This window comes from Artemia sp. Qi Xiang Cuo, chromosome 8 (assembly GCF_049724085.1).
Source record: "Artemia sp. Qi Xiang Cuo chromosome 8, ASM4972408v1, whole genome shotgun sequence".
Classification (NCBI taxonomy): Eukaryota; Metazoa; Arthropoda; class Branchiopoda; order Anostraca; family Artemiidae; genus Artemia; species Artemia sp. Qi Xiang Cuo.
The window spans coordinates 41,415,754-41,434,444 of NC_142801.1; the positions used below are offsets into that span (position 1 = coordinate 41,415,754).

The window sequence follows — 18,691 nt, forward strand, 5'->3', positions numbered from 1 at the left end:
TTTTAGAACTTAAACCCTCTTAACATAAGGATACTCCTTAATGTCCTCCTGGCCCAGGGTAAATAACCTGTAATTTTTAAATCATTTGGACAAAAAAAAATTCCGTACTTTCACCCTTTTAGAACAACTGTTCCATTGGTTCAGGATAAAAATTCTATAAAATGAGAGCCAATCGGACATGTAAAAACGTATTTCGTGCACTTAACCTTTTGGGTACAAATTGACTGTGATTGTTCAAGTTGGATAACTCCATTTGGTCTTGCCTCATTGAAAATATTCCAAGTCCCGTAACACCTTTAGGTCTGGGTTGTTGTTTGCTGTCCTGTTCAATTAGCTCGTATATTTATGTCTTTTCGTCCAAACTACTGAGACCTAGTTCTGTAGCCAAGCATTGTATGACAGAAAAATAGCTTTTTTTTTTATCTAGCACCTTTTGGTCGCCTCCTAAGCTGGGAAGCCTAGGGAAATTATCCTCACTCCCAGGTAGAAAATCGTTTTGTGACTCCTCTTTAAAAAAGGTGTGACATGCCGACCTTTACTCGACAAACCCCCTCTGGAAAATGGGCAATTTGTATAGTTTAGGGCTTTTGTGTTTTGGACTATGGGAACTATGTGACCCCCGGAAGCATATTTGTTGGAAATTGTAACTATTGCAAACAAAATGGCTCTCTCGAAGTTTTGATCCGATGTCATTGAAGAAATAACCCTTGTGGTAGCGCAGTGGATTGAACTCTGCTTTGTAATACCGGATCTAGGGTTCAATTCCAGCTGCCGCAAGTTTAGGCTATTTATCCCTGTAAAAAAAATGACTACTGAAACGTCAACGTTGACGTTTTATCAGCGCCGACTTGGGATGGACAGTCTGTATTGTGTCTCAAGTTGGAGATATTTGGGGGTGAGCATGAACACATAGGGCGTTGTAAGCTTGAGGGGTCACGGCTTTTCTACTAAAATGTAACTTTGAAGAATGGGCTATTTGCACTGCACTTCGTAATCGGGACTGGAGATTGAAATGTTTATATAAACTTTTATATTAGAGATCAATAGGGGGGGGGGTTGTGTCAAGGGTTAAGTTGAAAAGGTGTGGGGACTGCTTGCTCTACAGTCACTTTTGGCCGTCAAAAAAACAATAGAACTTTCAATTTTTGGCCAAACGACCCGTCCCCTCTCAGCTTTCCACGACGACACCATCTATACGGTATGGCCAATGGAAAAAATACATCTCTAGTAACGTTTAATCAGCTACCTCCCCCCCCCCTCCCGTCAGCGAAGTTTATGGTCATATCTTTAGTATTCTATTTTCTCAAGCAGGTCTTATAAATAAGATTGCTACCGAATTTTATTCTGGTCAAAATAGATTTAACAGAGTCGACTTCTAGTTTCAGTTTTAGAAGCACTCGAGTTTAGATGTTTTCTGAAAATTGCTTAAATGCATTTTAAGAAGAATCATGTAAGCATTACAAATTAAGAATAAATAAATATAATGAAAGTGTATTTCAAATAGTTTGTGTTAGCCAGTTATAAGTAAGGAGCGACTCGGCCCAATAGTAACCAAAACTCTAAACAATATTTTTAACAATAATTACATCAAAAGAATTGGCTTTTTATGCTGAATCCAAATATAAAAATCATTTTGTTTTCTCTTCATTCATTTAATGTTACTCATCAAAATTTACGAGTCTGATAAAATTTGCCTGATTTTCGAAAACGGAAAACCCTCCCCCCCCCCCCTCCAAAGTCAAGTGATCGTAATGAAAATTAAACCATCAGATTCAGCATATCAGAGAATTATACTCTAGAAGTTTCAAATTACTATCTACTATGATGTAATTTTGTATTGTTTGCCAGAAGAAATATCACAGATGCGTGTTTAATTGTACCGTATGGAACCAACGGTCCTATAAGATCGGGAGAGGGCTCATTTAAACGGAAATCAAAAGTTCTAGTGTTATTTTAAAGTGACCAAAAATGTTGCTGGGCAACTAGCCGTCCTCTCATGCCCCTTTTTTCTCCAAAGACATCCTATCAAAATTAGTAGCCATTTGATTGAGTATAGTTACGCAATTTGCACATTGTTCATCAACTGTATTTGTTTCTGGGAAATATACGAAAAAAAATTAGGGGCATTTTCCAGGGGAGATGTTTCCGTGGGGAGGAAGGGTATTTCCTAGAATGGTTTGAAAACCGGACAGAAATTAAATATAAAAACAAACAAGTTTTTTCCACTGAAAGTAAAGAACTTCAAGGCTTTAGCGTAAGGAGTGAGGGTTGAGGAAGGAGTAGAATGGCCCCTATTGACCCCACGATTACAATACCCCTTCGAATCCCGATCCGGACACTTTTTTTTAAAACTCCCACGATCACCACGTGGTTTGTGGTCCAAATATGGGCATAGAGTCCCTAGAGAGAACACGTGGTTAATGGGGTCAATGACCTCTTTCTCCAGGTGTGTTTTTGGCACGCTCGAGGCGAATGTTATGATCCAGAAATAGTATTTGTTGTTGTTTTGGACATGTACATGCTCTCAGCGAATGTTATGATCCAGAAATAGTATTTGTTGTTGTTGCTCGAGGCAATGCTATGATTGTCCCGGAAACAGTTAGATCACGTGTTTCCTTCTCAGCCAATCAGCGAGTCGGATACACCCCCCATTCTCAGCCAATCAGAGGACTTGTTACATATAGTTTTCCCGGTTACATAACAATTCACCCTTGAGATTTCGTATATAACGGACATGCAATGTGATTCAATTATCAGAAAGTATTTTGACACAGTGTAAACAAGAAGAATGGATATAACAATTAACATAATTGATGAGCTTGAGGCCTTGGCAGCCGCAATTAGCAATGTAAGTACATTTTTATTTTCAAACGAATTTTCCTTGGACATCCTCCAGTATATTCAGCTAAAACGTAAATATATTCCTTTACCCCAACCCCCCCCAAACCATACAAACATCATTATAATCAATGGAAAACGCAAAATATATTCTTTTTACCCTCGAAACCTAACCCTCCCCCCCCACTGTTTTACAATCAAATTCTCGCAAAAAGAAATACTCTTTTCGTTAAAGTTTGACTTTTCTCTATTGTATTCCTTTCTCTAATGTGATTTAAAGTGTCTACTGACTTCTGTCAATTTTTAATGAAAATGCCGCTCTGTTTTGACACAAGACTCCAATGTGAGGCCTATAATTAGCTGTCACCCTTTTTAAAGCACTTCCTGTAAAAGGTTTCTCAGATCCATATGGATTGTTCCTCCCGTCAAATTAAAACGGTTTCATGCAGACAATTGCAATTTATTAAGCGCAGGCATATACAATCTCTTTTTGGAGAACCGGTGAAATCTCGTTATTTTCAAATTAAGATCTAACAATATATTTAGGACATGGGTGAAAGGGGGGGGGGGCCATGCCTCAATTCTATTGCCATCATTGTAAAATGAAAACAAACTGTTTCTTTGCATGAGAAGTAAGAGGGATGATTCGTTGTGTAGATATGTATACCCTTTGACAAGAAAACTAATGTGTAAATATATACTTTGCGTATATAGGCATGTTTTTAATTTTTTTCAGGCTTTCTTTCGATAAAGTTTCTTTTATATTCCCCGGAGGGGTGCGTGAAAACTATGCTTTTTAACTTTGATATGCAAGGCTAGAAAGAAAAGTCTTTAGGAGTTGCATGAAGCTTATATTATGCGTAAATTGAATAGCATTTTAGCCTATGTTTGCAAAATATAGGCCTACAGGTCGATGGGTTAACGATCTAATTTAAAGCCTATAGACCGGAAAATTTAATATTTTTCTAAATGGTAAAAATAGAAACAATGATTCCTATCCTATGGATATAGACTACTGATTGTCTAATAAAAACGTTTGATTTCTAAGCGTAATATATTTCTCGCGAAATTTTTACTTTTTGCTTTACTGAAAAGAGATAAATTACATGGATGAGGGTACTAACTTTCTTTCTGTAAAAAAGGGGCAAATTATTTTGATACTAATTTTTTCTCTTCTTTTTAAGGCCAATTATGAAGAATGCGTGCCCCCTCCTTCCAAGAAAGCTAGAGAGGGTGAGGCAGTCCCATCAGTGCCAGCCCCCATACAGTCCGGTCAAAAACCGAAAAGAGAATGGGCGGCTTCTTATAATATGGTGAACCCTGCCGGCTCATCTATGCAATCCCATAACATCGCAGTCCAATCTGCACAAGAACATTGCGACGCCGCCCCGTCCACCCTCCAACACACGTTACCTGGACCATCCGGCACCCAAGCCCAGACGGATTATGCAAATGTAAGCATTTTTTCCTACCAATCTATTTCTTCCAATGTTTTTTTCTTTTTCAATTCCCAATATAAACTTATCGCAGCAGGATATTAACCCCTCACCCCCCAACCATTGTTTTAAATTTATCTCCCTCGGAGATATCTAAATGTGATTTTTTTTTTGCAAGGAAACCACTCTTTTTTAATCTTTGCTATCGCTTCGATATCTCATAAGCGAATATTTTTCATGGGTAATTTCTATTAATAATCACCGCCTTTGAAACTCAAAATGCTATTTTTTCACAATTGAATATCACATATATTTTTAGGTACCTTTGAAACACCGACTGCTCTTTTTCACCTAAGTTTGGGAGAGATTATCCCATCTGTCACAGATTGTCGTTCTAATTTACACTGAATATTTCTATCGTGTCATTTTATGCTCTTATATAGAATATAGAAATCCAATGTCCTTAAATATTAATTTTGCAGATAATCTGTTATCCACTATTTAAGAAAACACAAAAGTCCGCAAAAGCCAGCGAAACATTGATTGACTAAAACCGCTAATGTCAAACAAAAGAGGGAAAGGAGATGCCAAAATTATTTATAATCTCGTGCGTAGAGCATTATATCAAAATATAGCGGTATAATGCCTAAGAAGTGTGTGGGGAAAGTGGCTTAACGATTCTCAACATTTTGAAGTTCAAACTCATTCATCTAACCTCCATAATTAAACTCATGTGTTTACCGAACCTGTATGGACTTATAAATATTTCAACTTTTTTGGGGCATTACTTACTGGGCCGGGGGCCGCGGCGCCGGGGGGTCCGGCGAGCGCCGGGGGGGCAAGGTTAGGGAAGCGCCGGGGGATGCGCCCAGGGTCAGAGAAGTGCCACAGGGATGCGCCACGAGTCAGGGAAGCGTTGAGGGAAGCGCCGCGGGTCAGGGAAGCGCCACGGGCCCGAGAAGCATCGGGGTAAGCGTTGCGGGCCCCGAGAAGTGCCACAGGTATGCGCCGCGAGAAGCTATGCGGTACTGTGCCGCTAAAAAAAAATAAAAATTTTAACACTTGTAAAATAAACGAACAAATTGTTGCCTTCTATTTCATATCTTAAGTTGGAACGTTCAGTTGAATTAACCAAATTTTATTAAGCAATGATAATCCAAATTTTTACAGTATGGATGATTTGAACACTTTTAAGATAAGCTATTTTTCATTTGCAGTTTGTCCTGGTTCCATACTCGCAAGCTCCCCCCTGCTCGTCAGTAGGAGAAGGAGAGGAGACCAATATGGAATCCCCCAAAAATTTAACATGGGACGATAGCATTGAAGTACCTTTTAATATTGACGAGTTTGTAGATATTTTTATTTTTAATTTATATAATAGCGCAGTTGAGCTGGTTGAGTTGAGCCCAAATACCTTGCAGATTTTGGATTATTTCACAGGTAACCATCCTCCTCCGGCTTCCGATACCATAACAGCTCCACTTCGATCGAATGACGTGGAGCATTCGTCCTATTTTGTTGAACACCTGGGGGGAGGGGGTAAGATAGAAGCGGTGGAGGGGGGTACATCTTTCCCCGATTTTCAGCTGTCCAACAAAATTTTAAATAATATAGTTGTTTACACTGCAACGTTTGGTGATCCTTTTAATACACTTATGGCGGGAAAATTTGTTTTTGACCCTGTAGAAATTGTGCATGCATATGTAGATAAAATTCGTGCACTTCTGGAGAATCAAATTCAGTTGTGGGGGAGGGAGTCAATTAAGGTTTCCATTGTTTTAAAAGTTTTTTATTTAAATGAGGGGAAAAGTGAAGTTTATTATCATTATGTACATTCCGAGATGCGTTTGGTTTATTCGAATTTAGAAAATTTTGAGGGTGCTTTCTTAGATTGGGTCGATCAAATTATAACGCATCTCGAGAACTTTAATGAAAATGTCAGTGGCTCTCTAGCTCTTTTTGTTGAAAATTTAAGCGTAAATATTTGTAAAATTAAGAAAGATTTTATTTTAAGAGGGGGGCAGGTGGGGAGAGGTCAGTAGTTTTAAATTATAATCCAGATCTAGAAGGTTGTCGTGGTGTCCAGCGGATCTGTTTTGAAACAGATCAAAAGTGTTTCAGATATACTTTCCTCATATCAGCCTTTCAGCCTCTAGCAGATGACGCCACCAAGACGAATTAAGACTATTGGGCTGTACATGGGAAGGACGGCTCCGATTTCCCAGTTGTAGTTTTTTCTTGCTTAGAGGGGAAATACCCAGTAACGCTACGATCCATTGACATGTTTGAAAGGGCTAATGCTAATTTAAATATTGGCGTTACTGTGGTACAGTTTGAAACAGAATTTGAAGATAGGACTCGTTCTAAAAATAAGGGGGTGGTCTTCCCCGTAAGGAGTCCGTCAGTTGATTTGGTTAAACACTGGGTTTGGTTGCTTTACATGCCACCTAGTCAACCGAACACAATCGGTCATTTTAACCCTATCACTGACATTAGTAGAGTTCTGGGGGGTGGTAAGAAACAGAGTGCCCGTTTCTACTGTCCAACATGCCTCTCTAGATTTTGGACTGAACTAAAGCTGCGAAATCATATGAGGCATTGTAGCCGTCACGGCTACCAGACAGTGGAAACGGTTTCAGGGGATAGGACCATTCTACGTTTCAAAAATTTTCAGAATACCCTTCTCCAGTGCAACAAAATATCTTTGGACTGTGAAACTAAGCAGGTGGAGATGAACGACCCCCAATATCCAAACCAAGTCAAAGAATATCAGGCTATTGCAGTGTCCTATGGCCACGTGCAAAGAGATAATTCTAACACCATGCGGTTTTTAGAAATAGTTGAAACATTGGATAAGGGACCTGAGTGCATGGTCAAGGCACTGACTAAACTAATTGAAACGGCTAATGGTGCTATTTCTCGTTTGAGAAATACCCATTATCCAATGGGGCTTTCTGCAAAGGATCGTCTCGCGATTAAAAATCAAAACATATGTTGGGTTTGTCAGGGAAAGTTTGTAGACGTGGATAAGGGGACTAACGGGAAAAGAGGGGGGAGGGGGAAAGTCAGAGACCATGACCATTTGTGGCAGGAAATATCCTCGGGGGGTAGTAATTTTAGAGGGGTTGCGCATCAATCGTGTAATTTAAATGTTAGCCAGCAGTTTTTTATCCCTGTTTTTATTCATAATTCCAATTATGACTTAAAATTTATTTTACCGGCACTGGCACGTATGCATAGGGAGGGAGGGGGAGTAGATTGTCCACGGGTAAATAGTTCATTCATCTACAACATCATTCCCAAATCGGCTTAGAAGCTATTGCTTCTCGAACTGAAATGGCAGGTAGTGGATAATGGGCATATGTGCTGGAATAAAATCATGTTTCTAGATTCCTGTAGTTTTTCCCCAAGGCATTGAGTCAATTGATTCAAGTGAAAAAAAGCGACAATTTTGATAGCTTTCCCTTGCTTAAACAGCACTTTCCAGACAGTGAAATGTATGATCTGTTGACCTGCAAAGGTATATACGCATACGATTATTACTGTTCTGGTGCACGCTTAAGTGAGGAGAAACTACCTCCAATTGAAGCTTTTTACAATTCACTGACCAACAGTGAATGCACAGCCGAGGAGTATGAGTTTGCCAAGAAGGTGTGGTCCAAGGGGGGTTTTAAAAATGGGTGGGATTATTGTAGACTGTACTTGGCCAGTGACGTTCTAACTCTGTTGGATATAGTCTGTAAGAACACAAACCAGATCTATTCAGAGTTCGGGTTAGATATAGGCTATTATTTTTCCACACCCCATTTAGTGATGGATTTAATTTTAAAAATTAGCAGGGAGGAAATAGGCCTAATCACCGATGTAGATCAGCACCTTTTTGTAGAGCGTTCAATGAGGGGTGGGTATGTTTTTCATGGGGACCGCGTCTTATCAACCGATCCGAGCGGACAACGCACCGGTGCAAAGTCAAATGCAGTGTTCTTGGACATGAACTCGTTGTACCCCTCGGCAATGTCCCACTACTCTTTGCCGTGTGGGAACTATCAATGGCTTGAGAATCCTTGTGAGTTCCCCGACATTACCACCATCGAGGACAATGGGCCACAAGGATTGTTCTTTGAAGTTGAGTCACAGTCCGCTGGCACTTCACGACTCAGTCAAAGATTTTGTCTATCCCTGTATCAATCGGCCCGTGAGCAGGGGCTCTCTGAGCCCCTACAATCGTTCATTGGTTGAGGATATGGGGATGCACTGGACTCCCTCCAAACAGAAACTGATTGCTGATTTGGACCCTAAGGAGAATATCGTTGTTCACCATGTGCTTTTGCATTGGATGGTGAGCAACGGTTTCAAGATCACCAAAATACACAGGGTCCTGGAGTTCACTCAGCGACCCTAATTGAAAACGTTTATCGACACCTTTGTCGATAAACGCTCTAGGGCACACTCAAAGGTGGAGAAGGAAATGTATAAGCTCCGCCTAAATTCAGCGTTTGGCAAAATGTGTTAAAGCGTTCGTAATAGATCTCGCTGCGACGTTGTGACTGACCTTCTAGAGTGTGCACGAATTATTGCCGACCCTAATTTTACATCGTTCACGAGCATAGAGACTGGCATGGTTCTTCTACACAGGCGAAAGTGAAATGTGGTTCTAATCAAGAATATAGCAGGCGGCAGTTCAGTACTAGAAATTTCAAAGAAGCTCATGTTGTCGTTCTTTTACAATTTGTGCAAGGTGCATTGGCCACGGGAGGGGGAGGTTCAAGTTTACTATGTTGATACAGATTCTCTGCTGTTAAATGTAACTGGGACTGATTTGGATTTATTGGGTGATTTGCGAAATGGGGTGCACATCAGCTCGCGGATGAATTTCACCAACTGGAATCCATCACTCTCCCCCACGCTGGTGAAACGTCAAGCCCCCAACCAACTGTTAATGTTAAAATCAGAGACGGGGAGTGATTTGTAATCCCGGGGGGGGTTCCCGGGCCCCAAATTTTAGTGTGTGGAAACACAGAGTGGGGAAGAAAAGAAGTCGTGTAAACGGGTACCTACACACTTTGTAAAGAGAAATTTTATCATGAGCGTTTATAGAGACTGAGCAGAAAGTAGCCTAGTGCCGAGAGCACAAGTGCTTGCAATTCGCTCTCTACAGTATAGAAATTATACTGTGAGAGTGGAAAAGAATGCAATGTCATGTATATCCGACAAAGTCTATGTGCTCGAGAATGGTGTGACTGTCCTACCCCACGGCCACTACCGTATTTCAGACCGAGTTGATTGCATTGACTATCGCAATCAACTTGGTCTGGATAAATTAACCTAATCTGACTAACCACCACTCAACCTGTTCATAAATTAACTAACCCCAATCTCACTAGCTTAACCTAACCCATCCACTAACCTATAGCAGCCGCAGTGATGACAAGTATTTTTTTCCACCGCCGCGCCCGGGGGGGGGTCCCTTCCCGCGGCCGCCCAGGGGGGGGGGGGGGGTCCCGCCCGCGGCCGGCCGGCCTTCGGCCCCGTGGCCCTGGGGGGGGGGAGGGAACCCTATTTTTTAAATTCAATGTAATGTTCAACTGTGCTATTGTTCCAAGTGTATTTTTTGTTGTTGTATAGAAAGTGTTATTGTACAGAAAAGTGTTGTACAAAAAGTGCTGTAGATGGACAAAAGTGTTGTACAGAAAAGTGCTGTACAGAAAAGTGTTTAAAGACAAAAAGTGTTATCATTGTTCATGTTGAACAAATAAAGTTTTCATGTTGACCATGAAATTTTGTCACGTTGAACAAGTGTTCATGTTGTTGTATAGAAAAGTGTTGTACAGAAAAGTGTTGATGTACAAAAAGTGCTGTAGATGGACAAAAGTGTTTAAAGACAAAAAGTGTTATCATTGTTCATGTTGAACAAATAGAGTTTTCATGTTGACCATGAAATTTTGTCACGTTGAATAAGTGTTCATATTGCTGTAATAAATGTTGCCATGAAATATTGTTTTTGTTGTTCTTGAATGGATAGATCTATGGGAAAATTACTACCTACTCATGGGACACATATGGTTTACAGTTAGTCATAGTCCGGCTGTTGTCAACAGCATGTATCAATTTAAAACATCCTTCAGATCGTTTCTGTGCGGGCCCTCAATGTCAGGGAAAACAACACTTTTAGCTAGAATAATTCAAAATTGCGATAAAATGTTTTTGGAGAAGCCGAAAAAAATCTACTATTGCTATAGTATTTGGTAAGAGTCCTATGATAAAATAAAAGCTATTGCCACAGCATACCAATACAATTCATACGAGGACTTGATGTTTTCAATAGTATTGAATCGAACTCGTGGCTGATTATTGATGATTTAACTGAATCCATTGAACAGTTCTCACAGGAAATGTTACAATTGTTCACTGTCCGATCTCATCATGAACATATTTCCATAATCCTAGTTCTACACAATCTGTTTCATCAGAGCAAATGTAGGCGAACCCTTGCTTTGAATTGCACTATCTATATTATCTATCGAGTCGTTCGTGATTCTAGCTCACTCATAACTCTCAATAAACAGATATACCCCGGTGCTCCAAAATTTCTGTTGTCAGCGTACACTCAGGCGACTAGCAAGCCCTACGGTTACATTTTGCTGGATCTTAATCAGAGCACGCTCGAGGATCTACGTGTAGTCACCAACATTTTCGACAATGAAATTACATTATATCTTCCGGTGAATAATATAAAAGGCTATTAGTTAACGTTATGACATTGAAGAAACATACGAGAACAACGGTATTTATTTTCCCTTTTAGGCACTTCAAAATCCGAACTAAAAATAAACTAAACTAAACAATACTAAAATCTAAACTAAAACATTAAAATAAAACTAAACTAAACTAAAGTAAAGTGCTAAATTAAAACTCTAACTAAAACTCATATGTAAAACGAAAACTCTTAACTAAAAAAAACTAAAAGTAAACTAAAACTCAAACTAAAAATCTAGACTAAACTAAAATTAAACTAACTAAAACTAAACTAGAAATAAATTCTAATCTCTAAACTGCTAAAGTATAACTCTAACTAAAAATAAACACTAATCTAAAACTAAACTAAACTAACTAAAACTCTAAACTAAAACTAAACACTAATCTAAAACTAAACTAAAACCAAACTAAGCTACTAAATTAAAACTCTAACTAAAACTACTTAGCAAACTTTAGCTAAACTAAAACTCTAATCTAAAACTAAACTAAAACTAAACTAAAAATAAAGGTAATGAATAAACTTAAAATAAACTAACTAAAAGAAAACTAAACATTAAACTAAAACTCTAAACTAAAACTAAACTAACTAAAACTAAACTAGAAATAAATTCTAATCCCTAAACTACTAAAGTATAACTCTAACTAAAACTAAACACTAATCTTAAACTAAACTAACTAAAACTCTAAACTAAACACTAATCTAAAACTAAACTAAAACCAAACTAAGCTACTAAATTAAAACTATAACTAAAACTTTTTATAAAACTGTAGCTAAACTAAAACTCTAATCTAAACTAAACTAAAAGTAAACTAAAACTAAAAATCTAGACTAAACTAAAACTAAACTAACTAAAACTAAACTAAAAATAAATTATAATCTCTAAACTAAACTAAAACCAAACTAAGCTACTAAAACTAAACTAAACTAACTAAAACTCTAAACTAAAACTAAACAATAATCTAAAACAAAACTAAAAGTAAACTAAAAATATAAATAAAAATATAGACTAAACTAAAAAAAACTAAAAGTAAACTAAAACTAAAAATCTAGACTAAACTAAAACTAAACTAAAACTAAACACTAATCTAAAACTAAACTAAAAATCTAGACTAAACTAAAACCAAACTAAGCTACTAAATTAAAACTCTAACTAAAACTCATATGTAAAACGAAAACTCGTAACTAAGAAACTAAAGTAAACTAAAACTCTAAACTAAACTAAAACTAAAATAAACTAACTAAAACTCTAAACTAAAACTAAAAACTAATCTAAAACTAAACTAAACTATAACTCTAACTAAAACTAAACACTAATCTAAAACTAAACTAAACTACCTAAAACTCTAAACTAAAACTAAACACTAATCTAAAACTAAACTAAAACCAAACTAAGCTACTAAATTAAAACTCTAACTAAAACTCTTTAGCAAACTGTAGCTAAACTAAAACTCTAATCTAAACTAAACTAAAAGTAAACTAAAACTAAAAATCTAGACTAAACTAAAACTAAACTAAAAATAAATTCTAATCTCTAAACTAAACTAAAACCAAACTAAGCTACTAAAACTAAACTAAACTAACTAAAACTCTAAACTAAAACTAAACACTAATCTAAAACTAAACTAAAATTAAACTAAAACTATAACTAAAAATATATACTAAACTAAAAAAAACTAAAATTAAACTAAAACTAAAACTAAAAATCTAGATTAAACTAAAACTAAACTAAACTAAAACTCTAAACTAAAACTAAACACTAATCTAAAACTAAACTAAAACCAAACTAAGCTACTAAATTAAAACTCTAACTAAAACTCTTTAGCAAACTGTAGCTAAACTAAAACTCTAATCTAAACTAAACTAAAAGTAAATTAAAACTAAAACTAAAAATCTAGACTAAACTAAAACTAAACTAAACTAACTAAAACTCTAAACTAAAACTAAACACTAATCTAAAACTAAACTAAACTATAACTCTAACTAGAACTAAACACTAATCTAAAACTAAAGTAAACTAACTAAAACTCTAAACTAAAACTAAACACTAATCTAAAAATAAAATAAAACCGAACTAAGCTACTAAATTAAAACTCTAACTAAAACTCTTTAGCAAACTGTAGCTAAACTAAAACTCTAATCTAAACTAAACTAAAAGTAAACTAAAACTAAAAATCTAGACTAAACTAAAACTAAACTAACTAAAGCTAAACTAAAAATAAATTCTAATATCTAAACTACTAAACTATAAATCTAACTAAAACTAAACACTAATCTAAAACTAAACTAAACTAACTAAAACTCTAAACTAAAACTAAACACTAATCTAAAACTAAACTAAAACCAAACTAAGCTACTAAATTAAAACTCTAACTAAAACTCATATGTAAAATAAAAAATATTAACTAAAAAAAAATAAAAGTAAACTAAAACTAAAACTAAAAATCTAGACTAAACTAAAACTAAACTAAACTAACTAAAACTCTAAACTAAAACTAAACACTAATTTAAAACGAAACTAAAAATCTTAACTAAACTAAAACTAAACTAACTAAAACTAAACTAGAAATAAATTCTAATCCATAAACTACTAAAGTATAACTCTAACTAAAACTAAACACTAATCTAAAAATAAACTAAAACCAAACTAAGCTACTAAATTCAAACTCTAACTAAAACTCATATGTAAAACGAAAACTCTTAACTAAAAAACTAAAGTAAACTAAAACTATAAACTAAACTAAAAATAAACTAAACTAACTAAAACTATAAACTATAACTAAACACTAATCTAAAACTAAACTAAACTAAAACCAAACTAAGCTACTAAATTAAAACTCTAACTAAAACTCATATGTAAAACGAAAACTCTTAACTAAAAAAACTAAAAGTAAACTAAAACTCAAACTAAAAATCTAGACTAAACTAAAACTAAACTAACTAAAACTAAACTAAAAATAAATTCTAATCCCTAAACTACTAAACTAGAACTCTAACTAAAACTAAACACTAATCTAAAACTAAACTAACTAAAGCTCTAAACTAAAACTAAACACTAATCTAAAACTAAACTAAAACCAAACTAAGCTACTAAATTAAAACTCTAACTAAAACTCTTTAGCAAACTGTAGCTAAACTAAAACTCTAATCTAAACTAAACTAAAAGTAAACTAAAAATAAAAATCTAGACTAAACTAAAACTAAACTAAACTAAAACTAAACACTAATCTCTAAACTACTAAACTATAACTCTAACTAAAACTAAAAACTAATCTAAAACTAAACTAAACTAACTAAAACTCTAAACTAAAACTAAACACTAATCTAAAACTAAACTAAAACCAAACTAAGCTACTAAATTAAAACTCTAACTAAAACTCTTCAGCAAACTGTAGCTAAACTAAAACTATAATCTAAACTAAACTAAAAGTAAACTAAAACTAAAAATCTATAATAAAAAAAAACTAAACTAAACTAACTAAAACTCTAAACTAAAACTAAACACTAATCTAAAACTATACTAAACTATAACTCTAACTAAAACTAAAAACTAATTTAAAACTAAACTAAACTAACTAAAACTCTAAACTAAAACTAAACACTAATCTAAAACTAAACTAAAACCAAACTAAGCTACTAAATTAAAACTCTAAATAAAACTCTTTATCAAACTGTAGATAAACTAAAACTCTAATCTAAACTAAACTAAAAGTAAACTAAAACTAAAACTAAAAATCTAGACTAAACTAAAGCTAAACTAAACTAACTAAAACTCTAAACTAAAACTAAACACTAATCTAAAACTAAACTAAACTATAACTCTAACTAAAACTAAACACTAATCTAAAACTAAACTAAACAAACTAAAACTCTAAACTAAAACTAAACAAAAATATAAAACTAAACTAAAACCAAACTAAAACTAAACTAAATAAAAATAAAATATAAATAAATTATAATCCCTAAACTACTAAATTATAAATATAACTAAAACTAAACACTAATCTAAAACTAAACTAAAACCAAACTAAGCTACTAAATTCAAACTCTAACTAAAACTCATATGTAAAACTAAAACTCGTAACTAAAAAACTAAAGTAAACTAAAACTCTAAACTAAAATAAAACTAAACTAAACTAACTAAAACTCTAAACTAGAACTAAACACTAATCTAAAACTAAACTAAACTAAAACCAAACTAAGCTACTAAATTAAAACTCTAACTAAAACTCATATGTAAAACGAAAACTCTTAACTAAAAAAACTAAAAGTAAACTAAAACTCAAACTAAAAATCTAGACTAAACTAAAACTAAACTAAATAAAACTAAACTAGAAATAAATTCTAATCTATAAACTACTAAAGTAGAACTCTAACTAAAACTAAACACTAATCTAAAACTAAACTAACTAAAACTCTAAACTAAAACTAAACACTAATCTAAAACTAAACTAAAACCAAACTAAGCTACTAAATTAAAACTCTAACTAAAACTCTTTAGCAAACTGTAGCTAAACTAAAACTATAATCTAAACTTAACTAAAAGTAAACTAAAACTAAAAATCTAGACTAAACTAAAACTAAACTAAACTAAAACTAAACACTAATCTCTAAACTACTAAACTATAACTCTAACTAAAACTAAACACTAATCTAAAACTAAAATAAAACCAAACTAAAACTAAACTAACTAAAACTAAACTATAAATAAATTCTAATCCCTAAACTACTAAAGTATAACTATAACTAAAACTAAACACTAATCTAAAACTAAACTAAAACCAAACTAAGCTACTAAATTAAAACTCTAACTAAAACTCATATGTAAAAAGAAAACTCTTAACTAAAAAACTAAAGTAAACTAAACTAAAACTAAACTAAACTAACTAAAACTCTAAACTAGAACTAAACACTAATCTAAAACTAAACTAAACTAAAACCAAACTAAGCTACTAAATTAAAACTCATATGTAAAACGAAAACTCTTAACTAAAAAAACTAAAAGTAAACTAAAACTCAAACTAAAAATCTAGACTAAACTAAAACTAAACTAACTGAAACTAAACTAAAAATAAATTCTAATCTCTAAACTACTAAACTATAACTCTAACTAAAACTAAACACTAATCTAAAACTAAACTAAACTAACTAAAACTCTAAACTAAAACTAAACACTAATCTAAAACTAAACTAAAACCAAACTAAGCTACTAAATTAAAACTCTAACTAAAACTCTTTAGCAAACTGTAGCTAAACTAAAAATCTAATCTAAACTAAACTAAAAGAAAACTAAAACTAAAAATCTAGACTAAACTAAAACTAAACTAAAACTAAACACTAATCTCTAAACTACTAAACTATAACTCTAACTAAAACTAAACACTAATCTAAAACTAAACTAAACTAACTAAAACTCTAAACTAAAACTAAACACTAATCTAAAACTAAACTAAAACCAAACTAAGCTACTAAATTAAAACTCTAACTAAAACTCTTTAGCAAACTAGCTAAACTAAAACTCTAATCTAAACTAAACTAAAAGTAAACTAAAACTAAAAATCTAGACTAAACTAAAACTAAACTAACTAAAACTCTAAACTAAAACTAAACACTAATCTAAAACTAAACTATAACTCTAACTAAAACTAAACACTAATCTAAAACTAAACTAAACTAACTAAAACTCTAAACTAAAACTAAACACTAATCTAAAACTAAACTAAAAACAAGCTAAGCTACTAATTTAAAACTCTAACTAAAGCTCTTTAGCAAACTGTATCTAAACTAAAACTATAATCTAAACTAAACTAAAAGTAAACTAAAACTAAAAATCTAGACTAAACTAAAACTAAACTAAACTAACTAAAACACTAAACTAAAACTAAACAAAATATAAATTATAACAATAAACTAAACATTAAACTAAAACTAAACTAAAATCTAAACTAAACCAAACTAAAACTAAACTAAAATAAAGGTAATAAATAAACTTAGAATAAACTAAAAATCTAAACTAAATAGGTAATAAAATAATAAACTAAAAATCTAAACTAGCCCAACCTGCAATCCTCTTTTTCTAATATTTCCGCCCTCCTGATTGGCTGAGAAGGAGGATGTATCCGACTCGCTGATTGGTTGAGAAGGGGGATGTAACCGACTCGCTGATTGGCTGAGAAGGGAAACACGTGATCTAACTGTTTCCGGGAAACTCATAGCATTTGGCTCGAGCAACAACAACAAATACTATTTCTGGACACCATGACATTCGCCTCGAGCATGTACATGTCCAAAACAACAACAAATACTATTTCTGGATCATAACATTCGCTGAGAGCGTGCAAAAAACACACCTGGAGAAAGAGGTCATTGACCCCATTAACCACGTGTTCTCTCTAGGGATTCCATGCCCTTATTAGGACCATAAACCACGTGGTGATCGTGGGAGTTTAAAAAAAAAGTGTCCGAATCGGGATTTGAAGGGGTATTGTAATCATGGGGTCAATAGGGGCCATTCTACTGGAAGGGCAACCCCTCTCATATTAGGTATAACTTCTGTTCATTTTACGTTTTAGCATTGCTCCTTACTTTCAGCGGAAAGTAAGGAGCAATTTTTCTCTTAAGTCTGAATACTAGCTGGACGCTTACGTAGCCAGCTTCAGGGCGATTTAATCAAAGATTTGAGGGAATTCGGAACTTTTGTAAAGATCCTTTTCTCTATCCGCTTTGTGCGAGTTCATTTTTGTCATTATTAACTCTCTAGGTATCATTTGGAATATATTTTTTAGCCTCTGTTGCCTAACCGAGCTCTTGAGATATATTCATCTGTAGGCAGTGGTTGCTTTGAACTTGCAAAGTACTTTCGGCATGTAATAGGTGTTGAAGAAAGACCCTATTTGTTTGTTGCAGCTGCTCACTTGAAATCTGTTGGAAAGATTGTTTATAGTCTACCCGCTGAAGGAGGATCTACTGAAACCAAGATTGTCAGCATCCCCTCTGATATTGTGAGTTGCTTAAATTTAATTTTGTTTCCTTTTTTATAGCTGTGAGTTAAACGGTGTGGTATATATGTCGGCGGTGTTCATCATTGAAATTAAAAAAGGAGGGTGTTTTCAGAGTCAATGTACTAGTGTTGCTCACCTTTTTTGCGTTTTTTTTTTATTTTTTTGCTACTTCATATGGAAGGGTGGTTGTGGAAACTTGGGAGGGGGCTCATTCCGATTCGAGATCGAAAATACTAGTCCTCTTTATAAGAACCAAAAAGGATTAAAGGGCACCTTGACCCTCCTCCAATATCAAATGGGCCTTCTAGCCTTTATCTGCCCCCGTATACCCTAATGGTTTTTACATCAAATTTTGAGCTAACTATTTTGTTCAGGATAGTCAAGTTCTGTAAAGTATGCCTTTGGGTTGGACATGATCTTGAACCACACGCGCAGTTGTCCTAAATTATTTAAATTAATTATTTTTCACAAATAGGTTTTAGCAGAACAGTTGTGTGTGTTTGGTTTTGGCTGTCCGATCGTCGTAGAACTCTTAAGGAACGCTTATTTGGCGTTTATGCGGGATCATTTACCCGCATTCCTGAGCACACCAAAAGTTGTTACGTGCAACCGAGTTTTCAAAATACAGTATCTGTAGTATCTTAGAAATGGCTAGAGGGGGG

The 18,691-nt window shown here is 34.1% G+C and overlaps 1 protein-coding gene across 9 annotated transcripts in view; it reads left to right on the plus strand.

Annotated features, from left to right (window-relative positions):
- The window catches only part of LOC148949415 (uncharacterized), a 159,799-nt gene that overhangs the window by 137,402 nt on the left and 3,706 nt on the right, over window positions 1-18,691 (plus strand). For all 9 annotated transcript variants that reach the window (XM_089093439.1, XM_089093435.1, XM_089093437.1 and 6 more), the window contains one exon: window positions 17,814-18,029. In XM_089093439.1, coding sequence (XP_088949565.1) covers window positions 17,814-18,029 — 216 coding nt within the window. The remainder of the gene's footprint in view (window positions 1-17,813; window positions 18,030-18,691) is intronic.